A 13,506-nucleotide genomic window follows, 5' to 3' on the forward strand; every position below is an offset into this window, starting at 1 on the left:
TCAGTTCAGTTTATTAGAGAACCCCAGGCATATCTTTTTAATTCCTCCCTATCAAATAATGGCATTCCTTCTGTGTGGAAAACTGCATACATTCTTCCATTATTAAAAGGAGGTGATATCCTCCATAATTATAGGCCAATAAGCAATCTGCAAAAGTCCTAGAAAATAGTTGCTGAACAGCTTGAAAACTTTCTTGAAGTTTGTGGCCTTTTATCAAGTTATCAATCTGTCTTTTGAAAGGGACATCGTACAATAACTGCTGCTAAGAAGGTAGTTATTGACATTGATGAGGCTATGGACTGTTAAAAAAAATATTGTACGGCACTTTTTATTTACTGTCAAAGGCCTTCGATACTCTCGATCATGGTCCCTTGCTCAGGGGACTCGATCACATTGATCTTTCTGATGCTGCTGTTGGCTGGTTAGCTGCAAATTCATTGTCAGGGGGAATGCAATGTGTACATTTTGCTGAGTTGCCTTTTTCCTTTCTTCATATTTATAAAGGGATGCCTCAGGGATCTGTTGTAGGACCACTGTTGTCTATATCAGTGATCTGTCAAAATGTGTCAAATGCCTGTTTTTATTTTTATGCAGATGACAGTCATTTATGTTCCAGTACAGCAATCGAACAAGTTTTTTTTTTTTTTTTTTTTTTTTAACTTTTTACAGTCTGCCTTTGAAGTTGTGCAGTCGCATTTAACTAAACTTAAACAAGTTTTAAATGCAGACAAATCCAAGTTAATGTTTTGTTCTCAAATGTTACCCTCAATTCTCCCTAAGATTGAAACTCCGGAAAGAGCAGCAATTCAAATAGCCACTACTTATAAGTAAGTACTGAGCTATTGTTATTGACCAAAATCTGTCTTTTAAGCCACATTTTGAGGGCCTTGTTTGAAAATTGAAGCTTAAATTGTGGTTCTTCTACAAGAACAAATCTTGTTTTTCTCTTATAACAAACAGACGTCTTAGTATTATTATTATTTTGTACCTATTTTGGATTATGGTTATCTGCTTTTTACGAATGCACCAGCACAACACCTGAAAAAATTGAATAATGTGTAACCATTGTTCTCTGTGCTTTATTACTGATTGTGGAAATTGTGTTGATCGTTATAATAAAAAATATTCAAAAGTAAACATCTTAAATATTAAATGCAAATGTAACTTAAATGTAAACTACAACTGAAGTGTATTTGGTCATTGATTCTTTTGGGTACCACTAAAGAGAGCCTGCATACCACATTTTAGAGAAGCAATGTGATAAGAGCATAAATTAAACTAAAAGCAGGCAGAAGTGGAGTTGTGTGTTGCTCACCTGCTCTCTGGTGCTCAAAGTGATGTTTGACGTGGTAGGCCTTCAAACTGTACATGTAAGAGCCTTTCTTGGGCGACCCATAGTGAAGGTAGTAGTGGATCATATCATACACGACATAGCCGCACAGTCCCCCGACAAACATGGACATGCCCACAATTTCCGGCAGCAGGTTATTGAGGATTGTGTAGAAAGTTCCAACCACCAAGGAAGCCAAACCGGGTGGAAAGACCAGCCGAGAGCCGTCGAATGGAGACTGCGGGGACAGGACAAGGATAATTAAAGATGCAGACGCAAGGTGAAAAAGTCGCTGGCCCTCTAACTTTGCCAGCTGGAAGCAACGCAGAGGCCACATTTAGAGGATATCGTTCACACTACTTTCAACTAACAGCTTTACTGTCACTGGCATGTACCCAAATGTGCAGTTGTGCAAACGTTGGACTTTTGAAAGTGACTATCGTCACTGTGTGTCAATGAACCAATAAACCAATGGAGACAAATTCAGCTTACTCTTACCCTTTTTACACTCTTGCTGAATATTTAACATTTGACATCCCAACCACAAATTCGGGTAAAACATTCATAATGGAGGATCGAAGACTAGTGATCTGATTATGAATTATAACAAACGTGACCATGCAGTTGCGGACACGCTGCATGGGTCTGACAACTAGAGTAGGAGCGCTTTTGCGTTTTACTTATTTTTAATTTTTTTGCGACACTAGTACCGGTACTTGGCGCAGCACCAGTTTGGTCATGTGACATTTGTCAGCAAGTGTCAAATTGGCTATCCGCTGAGATGGATAAAAATGGGTGCATTTTGCTGCTTAAAGTGGAAGTCAACGCAAACATTTTTTTTTCAAGAATATGTTCTATGCAAGCCCACTAGTTGAAACAGGGCATTGTGATTACGTTTGTGGAATAAGTGTTTAATCCACTCGTTTTTAGCCATCTCTTGGGACGGCTATTTTGTCTTCTGGCGACTGAAAATGACATCACAACTGTTCACAACGACCAATCACGGCTCAGATTCAGAAAACAGGTCAGCCGTGATTGGTCGTTGTGAGCAGTTGTGATGTCATTTTCAGTCGACAGAAGACAAAATTCTGCTTAATTTATATTCTACAAATACAAAATTAATCAGAATGCCGTGTTTCAACTAGTGGGCCTGCTGGGAACATATTCTTGAAAAAGAATATGTTCCACCAACATAACAGAATACCGGCTTTACACTAGTGGGAACACATAAGAACATTTTGCACTTGACTTCCCTCTAAAGTAGTGTTTTGATGCCTCAGATTGCTTGTACCTTGTGATGCTGTCCATGCAGGAGAAAGTGTAGTGTGATGAGGTAGTAGTTATGAGCTGGTGGTTTCATGTGAAAGACAAAGCGATGGATGCAGTATTCGATGAATGACCACAAGAACCAGCCCATCACAAAGAGCAGTGGGAAAGTGTACTTATGGACCATAAGAGAGAAGTCTGTGAACACACACGCACACACACACATAAAAACAATGAACTTGTACAGTATGAGATAAGCTAGTATGTCAGTGAATGTAAGGCTCAAAATAAGGTGTTTTGCAGCTTGCGAGGAAAAATTGGCATTTTGCGCCTTATCAAAACGCATTGAAAAGCAAAACTGAGAATCAAACGCCGAGGTAACCATCAAAAGAAAGTAGAAGAAGAACCACCATGACCATCCCAAACAGCTTCGCTGGGCTCACGTCACCTAGCGCGGGTAGTTGGTCATGTCAGGGAAGCTCTGTAGTACTCACACAGAAGCTAACTAGTAACAGCTTCAACTGGCTACTAGTGCGGCTAAACACGCAGAGTCGCTCCTAAGTCGGTTATCATCGCCTGCGTGGCAGCGAATAAGCAGCATTTATGACAAGTGTCCTAATCACAAAAGGATGACGAGAAAGGATGGCATGGTAAATAGTAAGCTAACCTAAAATTGACACGGCTAGCACTTTTAACGCCCCAGTGAAGTTCTTGTTTGATTGATGGCATTTTTCACAGGTGTCTGTCTGGCTGGAACCGTGGTAAAGTGGAGAACATCCAGCAGCAAAATAGCAGGAAAATTAATAAGTGTCTGGATTCTGGAGAGAAAAATCATACAGGCTAAATCGAATCATCTTTTGTTACGGTGTACGTCAGGATGAGTGGCCTTAAGGTTCAAAGTATATTAATACAGTATGAAATATTTATAATTCATCAGTAATTTTATTTGTTTGTTTTCTTAATAGACTTCTGAGTTTTGATTTTGACTTTTGAGGTCCGCGCAATAAACGTTATTAAAATTACATTAGAGCAGAGCTTTTTAAAAAAAAAAAAAAAAAAAACAATTTAGCTTTATGGTAGTTTGCTACCATACACAATGTGAATTTAAGAAATAATAATGTTAATAATAATTGATTCTATTAAAAAAAAAACAGTTATTTGTTCATTGTACTGTCATATTTATATTGTAAAAAAAAAAAAAAAAAAGCTCTGCAAAATCAGTAAGTTGTTCCTGAAATGAAGTAACTGATTCGCAAAACTGAAAAATCATTTCGAGCCTGTGTACCGTGTGTGTGCGTTACCTGAGGTGATGGGTATTCTGGTGGTACCCTTTGCCAGGGTGGTGTAGCAAGACCAACTAAGATAACACACAAGAGGAAGCCACACCACTGGCACCCAGTACCTGTAACGAGAAAGTGTGATGTTAAGGTATAATCTGAGTGATTTTCTTAATAAAAATAAAAATGAAAAAAAAAAATAAAAAGTTAAAGTTAATTAGTAGCTGTTGTTAACATATTCTCCAACGTGCAGGCTCATTTCAGAGAAATTGTCTTATTTGGGTGATAGATGTTTTGGTCCAACTATCCATTTTGTGTACCACTAAAACTCCTCAGGGTCATATGAGCCCGAGTCCTATCCTTGCTGACTCGGAGCAAAGGGTGTGGTATAGTTTACATTCTGGACTGGTCGCCGGTCAATTGCAGAGCACGGACAAACAAACAACCATTCATGCTCACATTTGCAGCTATGAGCAATTTAGAATCTTCACTTAACCTAACCTGCACATTTTTGTGTTGTTTTTTGTCTTTTCTCTTTTTATGGGAGGAAGCAGAAGACAACCCACGCAAGCATTGGTGAGAACAGATTCCAACCCAGAACATTCAACTGCAAAGCAAACATGCTAGTCTGATGCTCCACAATGTGGAGAATGGAAACCATATGGAGACCTGAACATCCAATTGTGACTAATTGTCATTACAAAAGAATTATGCAAAAGTAGGAGTTGCCAGTCTTACCAGGAAGTCTTTGTGCTGGCCTCAAGGAAAGGATTTCCAAACAGTCTGATGGGCCTGTCGACTGGCTGGTGAACCCAGGCATCATATTTCTCTCCTAAGTGGCCAACCTGCCACGCCAGGGGCTTCCTCCAGTCCACCAAATCCTGACCATGACAAGATGGAGTTATTTTACTTAGCCACCAGTAGGTGGCATCAGAGCATCAGCAATTGTTGCAGGACAATCCCCTGCGACTTTGTGTGTGAAGTAAGAAGTGCGTTTTCCAAACTTGTTTCATTGTACTGTAACTGATTTGCTGCTTTCGGAAGAGGATTAGGCCCGGGGGGGGCGGGGAGGGGGGTAATAATGTTGGTAAGATTCTCACTTTTATTTCAGAATTCTGACTTTATTCTCAGAATTCTGACTTTAAAGTCAGAATTCTCATTTTAAAGTCAGAATTGAATTCTGAGAATAAAGTCAGAATTTTTAGATAAAAAAAACTCAACTTGCCACCCTATTCCCCACGCCCCCAACATCCCGCCCCTCCCCCCACCACCACCCCAACTGGCTCGAATCCTTTTCCGGTAGCTGCTGGCAATAATTGACTATTTTTATTGAGCTCTTTACTCACTCCACAGTCACATATTGGACACAGCAGATAGTTAAGGCAACGTTCTGCCAAATCTCATCTGTGGTAGTTTTGAAACACCGACGTAAATGTTTCAGGTTACGTGATTGAGTGAGCTATGAACACGTGTACACAAAAACCATGACTGATTTCAAAATGACGTGAAAGGTGGTTTGCAGGTCAAAGGAAACATGGGTTATTGGTAACATGATGTCCATAGGGGGGAAAGACGATCAGCCAATGGCTGTTTGATTCAAATCGTCATAATATTACAGTTTGAATGAAAAAACACAATTTAGACAGAAAGACCAGACTCCTCTAGTTAATACCCCGTGGCAGCTAATACAGGTGCCCAGTCTTTTATCTTCTGTGGGCTGCTTTTACACAGTAAAAGTGCAGCAGAGCTAGTCATGTTGAATAACATTTATTTTTGAATAGACACATTTGATAGTCAGCAAAAAATAGTGCATTACTGTGCAGTGTTTGCCTGCAACAACACAGGTGGACTCAACACTGTTAACTGGCACCAATTTGGAATCAGGGTGAGAAGATTTGTCAAGGAAGAGACAGGGACTGAGGCTTTCACGAAACAGCAGAGCGGTTGCATTGCATGATTTTTTTCCCATAATGCCACGGGATATGCACAGGAGCAAGTCAATAACGTGTGGCGTTATGGGAAATGCAAATGCTGAAAAAAATGCACTTTTTTTAAACTTGTGCATGTACAAGTCAACACCCCATCGCATTATGGGAAATGTTTTAAGCATATAGCCAATGTTGGACGTATTCGTACTTGCAAATACATTTGAACAAGTTTGCCAGTTAAAAGTGTTTAGTCCACATTGGCAGTTCCACACTTCCGTACGGGGCAGTGAGGGATAGCGAGGTCTTTCTATCAAAGGTGATTCAGCTGTGGGAAGTTTATTTCATGCTACTGTAATGTTTGGTCAATTTCAGGATACCTTTGTTGTGACGTTGAACCTCCGGAAGTCATCGGGTAAAAAGTCATACGCTGTGACTTATCGCGTACAACACATGGACTATATATTACCCCAGTCAATGTGTAATTCAAATGGGCAACAACCTTTAGGGTAGATTTGATGTTTACCACAACAGCTGCTACCACGACCATTGAAGTGGAGCAGTGTGTGGATAAATGACTGCTTTGGCAATGTATAAACCATGTCTGACAATGTCCAGAGCGATCAACTAATTGATTTCCTTCTGCCGGGCTCCTTTTCTCTCTTGCATAAGAATGTCAAAATGATTCCGCTCATATTTAGAATTTTCCCTTCCATCTTGCACACAGAGCAACATTTGCTGCTGCGTGTCTCAATTTCCAGAGCTGGGTAGTCCGTCCCTGGGCTGGACCGGTTGGACCCTGTGGCCCGGACGGATGCCCAATTTTGGGGCGGAGGAGTGGGGGGTAACAAATTTAAAAAAATGGCTGGACTAATAAGCATGGCTGGAAGTGGATTTTAGTCCGGCCCACTAATCGGCCCTCATGCATGTGACGTGCATAATAGAACTGCTTTATCTGTTAACAAATTGCAGTAATTTCATTTAGAACATCGTATTCCTGAAAATTTGACCTTTAGTCCATGTGGTCTAGGTTTTATCGCCTTTTCAAAATGTGCACCAAAATGTCCACCTCATACACCCCTTAATGCAGTGTTCAAAATTGTCCATAAAACACACACATTTCTCCCTTGCTGCAGAATGTTCTCTGGTGGTGCTTTTCCCAGAAAACAAGCAAGCTCAAAAATCCCATATGGGGAAAAAAGAAGAAACCTTGAGAGGGGACCGCAAAAGGGGAGGACGATAGTTGCAATGGATGCAGAACCGTCAATATTTAACAATAATGTGGTGTGAGACAATGTTAAGTAGAACAGCATGAGAGTCCATTTAATATGATGAGGCAGAAAGAAGCATTGGGAGAAGAAATGGGTCCTCCTCAAAACCCCGCCCGCTTGGTCAACACGGAATTCTCCACAGCAACACCTCCGTGGAGGTGCTTTCATATAATGTTTGCTTTGCAGTGACGTGCTTCACCCAAAAGCTCAACTTTGGTCTCATATGCTCGCTGGACATTGTCAATGAACAATTTTGGCTTCTCCAGGTCAGTGTTGGCAAACTCTAGCCTGGCTTTTTTGTGTCTCAGGAGTGAGGTCATCTTGGGTCTCCTACCATGGCTTCCCTTTTCATTCAAATGGTGATGGATAGTGCGCACCGACACTCTTGTACCGGTGTCTGCAGGCTAGCTCGAATTCGTTTGGAAGCATCTCTAGGTTCTTCCCATTTCTTTCCCGTCATTCGCCAGCAAATTGGGAGTAGGCATTCCATCGATGGAATGCCCACCTCTTCTACTACTACTCTACCCGTGGTCTGCTTATTTGAACATTTTGAAATAAACAATAAGAGGCCATCCTGCAAAGCGTATCAAAGAATGGAAATAAAAGGATGGTGATGCAAGGCAAGCCAAATATTCATGCCTAATGACCTGACGAACTGGTTTTCTTTACGTCACATTCTAAATGTGAGTGTTTTATACGAGCGGAAGTGCTTTTGTAAGAGTACGGGTAGGATGTTTATTTCGTTTTCACTAGGTTAAGACTAGGTTACCTTGCTTCATTCAGCTCACTGTCATGCTAAACGAGCATGAGCTTGCTATGCTGTACCTGTATATTCCACATTGAATAGCATTTGGTTCTCAAGGCAAGAAATGTCCGCTCGGATAAGAATGTCTTACAGGATGCAGGCCAATGTCACTGTTTCAGATTTAATGGTTTTGGGGAGGGAAAAAAAACATAAGCAGGGAGTGTTGACCCCCCCGACCATTATAGCCACCACTGGTATATATTTATCCTGAATGACAGAAATGCCAGAAATGTCACATGCATTGGTTCATAAGAACAATGATAACTATGCTGGGTTTCTTGTCTAATATTGACAAGAGTACAAGACAAAAAGAAACTGCCTGGTTCAAATACATTCATCTCCTGAAAAGTTTACGGTTAAATGCAATGAAAGCACAGCAGATCTTCTTTTGAAAAGACATGTAACACTAACTATTAGTATTATGACACTGACAGCACAGTGGACCCCCTCGCTATTGGTATAATTGACACCCATTGAAACGCATTGGGCAAGCACTGGTCCGTGACCTGGTACCGGTCCGCGGGTCATAGAGAGACAGACCCAATATATATATATTTTTTTTTTCATGGAGCATGCTATACATCAGACCCCCAAATACACTCTCTTGAATACCTTCCAAAGGACAATGTAAAAAGTGCTCTGTGATTACATGATCAAGAATTGTGACATTGCTGTGACTAGCTGTGATCAGATGCAGCGATCAGTCCAGCTTTTCCTTCTCTACTTTGGTTTGCAAGTTGAAGACATACACGGAAAGTAAAACAAACAAGACGTAAACAATGATGGAGCGCACAGTTGAATACGCAGCTGTTGAACAGGCATGACTTGGCCTTATCATCCCGAGATGAAAGTATTTCGACAAGATCGTTCCTCACCGTTGCTTGTGCATAGGTATCTCCAAAGCGACCTTGAGTAAATTGAGCAGTTGTACACGGTAAGTCCTCAAAAACAGGCAACACGAATTATTTGAATTTACTAGAATTATTTCAACAAGTAGCACCCAAATTCAATGCAATGCAAGAGCAGTTTGCACAGGCTGTGTATGAGAAGCAGTTTAGCCGCTAAAAACTAGCTGTACATCTACCGGAGCAAAACAGCAATCAATTGTGCCATCTTTTTGGGATGCCGATTTTTTCTCTTTTTAATTCTACCTTTTAGTTTTGTGTGTTCAAAGTACTGTTGGATAAATTGTTGAAAATTGTTGTCAGTCAGCAGCATCACGTATACACCAGGCTGTCACACATCACACAAGAAACGGGTTACACCCACATCAAGGGTGATCAAAATGTACTGAAGAACAGTACACACTAACCTACATATTTGCATTCATGATCTTAACAGATGTAGTATTAAAAGAATATTTGTAACCGTCAGAGATGGGCACTTCACCCTTTTTTGTCGGTCCATCGTCCGCCCACGGCCTGGGCACCCATCCGTCTTCGTCGCTCCGTCCTTATTCATAAAAACCCCGTCCATCCTCGTCCTTTTAAAGCGCTTCCGTCCCTAGTCAGTTATAACGCAATAAGTTTTTAATTTTTATTGTGTTATTTTGCAATAATTATTTTATTGCAAATGCAAGGTTATTTTAGGAGGAAACGAAAGACTTTCACTTACGGGTCATATGGCAGTGCTGACAGAGATTTTTACGTTCAAGAGATGTCCCAGTCCCAGACGAGGGCATACTTTGCATGCAAAGTATGTAAATGTTAACAGTTAGTTAACAAAACAAAATAGCTATCAACCTTTTTCCTACGGCCAATAAATACCTTCTCCCTGATTACGCAGACAAAACAGGCCAGGCGTGTTTCTGTCAGTCAGTGAAATGGGGTCCTGTGGCAAAACCCATGTTATTACATGTGTTAAACGACTAGAGGCAGACTATGCCTGTGCAATGTTACTGCAGGGAACGCCCATGAAAAGTGTTGTGCAGGCAATTAAAGGCGGCTCCGTGGTATCGCAGAAGAGAAAAGTGGTCTTGCTCCAACACACCACGTCAGACGGTACTTGACGAATAGAGGGACGGACGAGAACCCAATTCCGTCCTTGCTTAGTCTGTCCTTTTTAAAAGACTTCTCATCCTCCGTACGCCCGTCCGCAAGATGGGCGTCCGTCAGGGACGGACGGACAGACCGTTCCGTTCCTGGGACAGAATGCCCATCTCTGGTAACGGTTCAGCATGCACAAAGAACTCTAAATCTCCTGCCAGCATGAAGAAGCTGGTACTCTGGGTAAAGAATGTGAGTTTGATCAGCCACATACTGTGAAAAGTGGACAACTGCATTGCCTTCCACTCTTTGGCAGAAAATACACGCATGACATTTTGGTTTGTAGGTGTGTCGTGACATGTTTTTTTAAAATGTCAAATAATATGTGCCCTGGTTGTATAAAGGTTGGGAAACACTAAGGTAGAGAGACACAGTCCCACAGACTCCAGAGTGTACAAAAAAGAAACGAGGACAGTTATGGAAAAAGGCAAGGTGAATGACCTGATGACCATTTACCCTTTGTCCACCTAAATGCACTCCGTCACGGGCCACTTTGTACCACTTCGTTGGAACGTCGGTTGGAAGTGAATATAGTTTGTGTTGCCACAGTAAGATATTAATGAGACTTTTGTGCTCATTTTTATGAGAGCTTTCCATCATGTCAGGAGTTATTCATTAATGGGACATAATGAGGATCTAAAAACAAAAAATAGTTTTCTTACGTTTTCGAGGTCCACAGAGCTGCAGAGATTGTATGGCGCGTGCTGGTCGTCATCTTTCTCTGTTGCTACAGCTGTTTTCTCTTCTGTCCGTTTACTGGAGTTAATCCTCTCCCTCAAATTCTGGAGAAAATAAAGGAATAGAACAAACTATGATTAACAGAAAGTAAATGGTAAATGGGTTGTCACTTGTATAGCGCTTTTTTTTACCTTTGGTACTCAAAGCGCTTCTTCACACTGTACCTCAACTACCTACTGATGACGCAGCATCAAGAGGGTGTTTTTGATTAAGTGTTGTCTGGATGTTCACATGACAGTCCAGCATTGACACTTGCAAATGCTAACACTGGTGCCCGCCCTCAGTTCAACCCACTAACTTTGATTGCCTGACAGACCGAGTTATTCTGCTGAAAAATGACATTCTGAAATAAAAAGGCCATTGTGGAAAGGACATTGTGAAATAAAAATTGACTTTGTAAAAAACGTTGAATATTTTATAAAATCTTGGAAAATAAATAAAAAGTCATCATTTTAAAACGTATGACATTGCTAGAATAAACTATTAAATATTTAATTATCATGAAATGACAATTACACTAAAGGATGACAAAACACATTGCATAATAATATTACCTTATTTTACATTTTGAATGGCCACATCATAAATCTGTCTGTTAATTATGAAAATGGTGTTTATTTCAAAAAGATTTTTATTTATTTAATTAAAACTTTTGAGCTTCCATATTTTTTACACAAATTTGCTTTAAAACATAAACTATTACCCCTGTGAAACCTTTATGTATTTGAGCTAACATGTTGGGGATTACATTTTTAAAAAGTTTATCTCAAGTTCGCATGGTCCACCAGGTGAAATTTAGGTCAAATCTAAAATCTCTGCTAAAACCTCTTTAAAAATATATTTTTTAACAAAATCTAGAATATTTTGGACAGAAGAAATGTGTATCAAGTTTAAATTAAGAAAAATGTTAACAATGATCTTCTGCTTTAATTCTGTTTAATTCTTTTTCATCACAGTGTGCTATTTTTTTAGTCAAAGTGAGAACCAGCCCATGGGTTACTCGTGTTGTCCTTTGGGCTAACTTGTACCAGCTGGCACATTTTTGTTTTTCTTTTCGGCATCTGTGTTTGCAGTAGAGGTGGGCGATAAATATCGCTATCGATATCATCGTCAATCTTGCCTACACGATGTGTAATTTTACATTATCGAGTATTAATACTGCCTCGAAGCGAGTCAGCCGACGGCCGCAAAGTTGTAGGAAATGTTGAAAAATCAGTGTGCATTGACAGCAGAGGAGGAGGAAGTGATAATCATTCGCCGAATCAGCGGGCAGGGCCCGGTCACGGGACTCTGTTCGCACTACAGTGGAGCTGTCTCCTCCTCATTTCATGGAGGAGTGTCTAGCGGGGATTTATAGCGAGGCGCGAGTCCACGTTGCTCGTAGTCTGTAAATGGTTTGGAGTTGACAAGACTGACGTCGGTGGGAAAAATATTGTTAAATGTGCCAAAACAGTCACCGTGAAGTACAATTCTGTTGCACCACGAGCCATATGGATTACAAGGAAAACTTGGAAAAAAAAGGTTAAAAACACACACCCAGAAAACAGTTGCCGAGTTGAACCAACAAATATAAACGCACGCACGCACCCACTCACGCACACACACACTCAGTACTTAAGCGACCAAGACAAACGTGACTTCCTGGATGATCGGTTAACATTCAGTTTACACGCTTTTATTCCGCATCATTCATAACTAGCCTGTATTCCGGAGGCATGTTGTTGCACAAACTACGGCGGTTTATTAGTGTGACGCCAGCATACACCCAAACATGAATAAAGTCACAAGTCTACACATCACAGCGATGAATGAGTGGGGAAATGCACTTTTCTGTAAATTGCAGTTTTGTTATTCAACTTTATTCTGAATACGTTGGCCAATGTATGAGAAATGGGTGTTGTCATGACGACGTCTTTTCTCTCGCTGGGTGACACTTCGTCACACGTCACATCTCAAATAAATGTTTTTCTCATTCTGATTGCTGTAGTAGATCGCAGTGGTACACCAGTACTTACCGCAGCTCAAAATGTCACATCATTATGGAATAACAGCACAGACATTTAAATGACATAAATATTCACAAAAAATCAATGTAAGTCTATACATAATTTTTTGTTTTTTATTGTTAAATATTGTCGTAGAATATCGTTATGTTTTGCAGAAGCTGTATTTAGTAATTTAAAAGATGTTGTCCACAAACGCTGTCTATCAACAATTGGTCTGTGAAGCAAGTGCAGATTTAAAATATTTTTTGTAGAATATCGTCAAATTATCGTTATCGAGTTTTTTGAAAAAATATCAAGATGTTTTTTTTTTTGCCCATATCGCCCACCCCTACCCAGATAGCAAAAGATGTTAAATCAATGTTGAATTAGGGTTAAGAAGGTTGATTTTTGGTTTTAGTTGAAGACTGATGTTTAATCAATGTTGGTTCAACAATATTTTGTCAGCATTGAAGTTTGTGATTCAAAGATGCTGTTGAATCTACATTGTATTTTGGTTGAATTAAAACATTTGAAAGGTCAATGTTTAATTAATGTTGAATCTCTGTTATCTACGTTTGCCCTTCTCTATATTTCTACTTCAGCAGAGGGAGGTGGGAAGGGGGCATATTCTGAGGGAGACAGGCCTTTTTCAACCGCAAAAAGTGTGTGTACTATATCTCTCTCACACTCTCACTCGCTCTCGCTCTTCATATATATATTTTTAACCACTTTTTTCTGACTGATTTTTTTTTGATGCCCTGAGAACACTGGTATCGGTCCTGATTCATCAAACGTTTTCATTTCTTAGCCATTTCCGCGCAGTATTTTGATCTCTTCTAATACATTTTTGAATATTAAACATGT

General features: G+C 40.2%; 1 protein-coding gene across 2 annotated transcripts in view; it reads right to left on the reverse strand.

The window, feature by feature from the left end:
- Positions 1-13,506, reverse strand: part of fa2h (fatty acid 2-hydroxylase) — a 41,794-nt gene that overhangs the window by 4,616 nt on the left and 23,672 nt on the right. For both annotated transcript variants that reach the window (XR_015086502.1, XM_086028595.1), the window contains exons 2-6: positions 10,582-10,701; positions 4,612-4,754; positions 3,898-3,998; positions 2,622-2,794; positions 1,316-1,568 (exon numbers count right to left, since the gene is read on the reverse strand). Coding sequence is in view for 1 of the 2 variants with exons in the window: in XM_086028595.1 (XP_085884721.1) it covers positions 1,316-1,568; positions 2,622-2,794; positions 3,898-3,998; positions 4,612-4,754; positions 10,582-10,701 (790 nt within the window). In the remaining variant the exon portion in view is untranslated. The remainder of the gene's footprint in view (positions 1-1,315; positions 1,569-2,621; positions 2,795-3,897; positions 3,999-4,611; positions 4,755-10,581; positions 10,702-13,506) is intronic.

This window comes from Filicampus tigris, chromosome 4, assembly GCF_054856515.1.
Source record: "Filicampus tigris isolate MCC_2025a chromosome 4, RoL_Ftig_1.0, whole genome shotgun sequence".
Lineage (NCBI taxonomy): Eukaryota > Metazoa > Chordata > Actinopteri > Syngnathiformes > Syngnathidae > Filicampus > Filicampus tigris.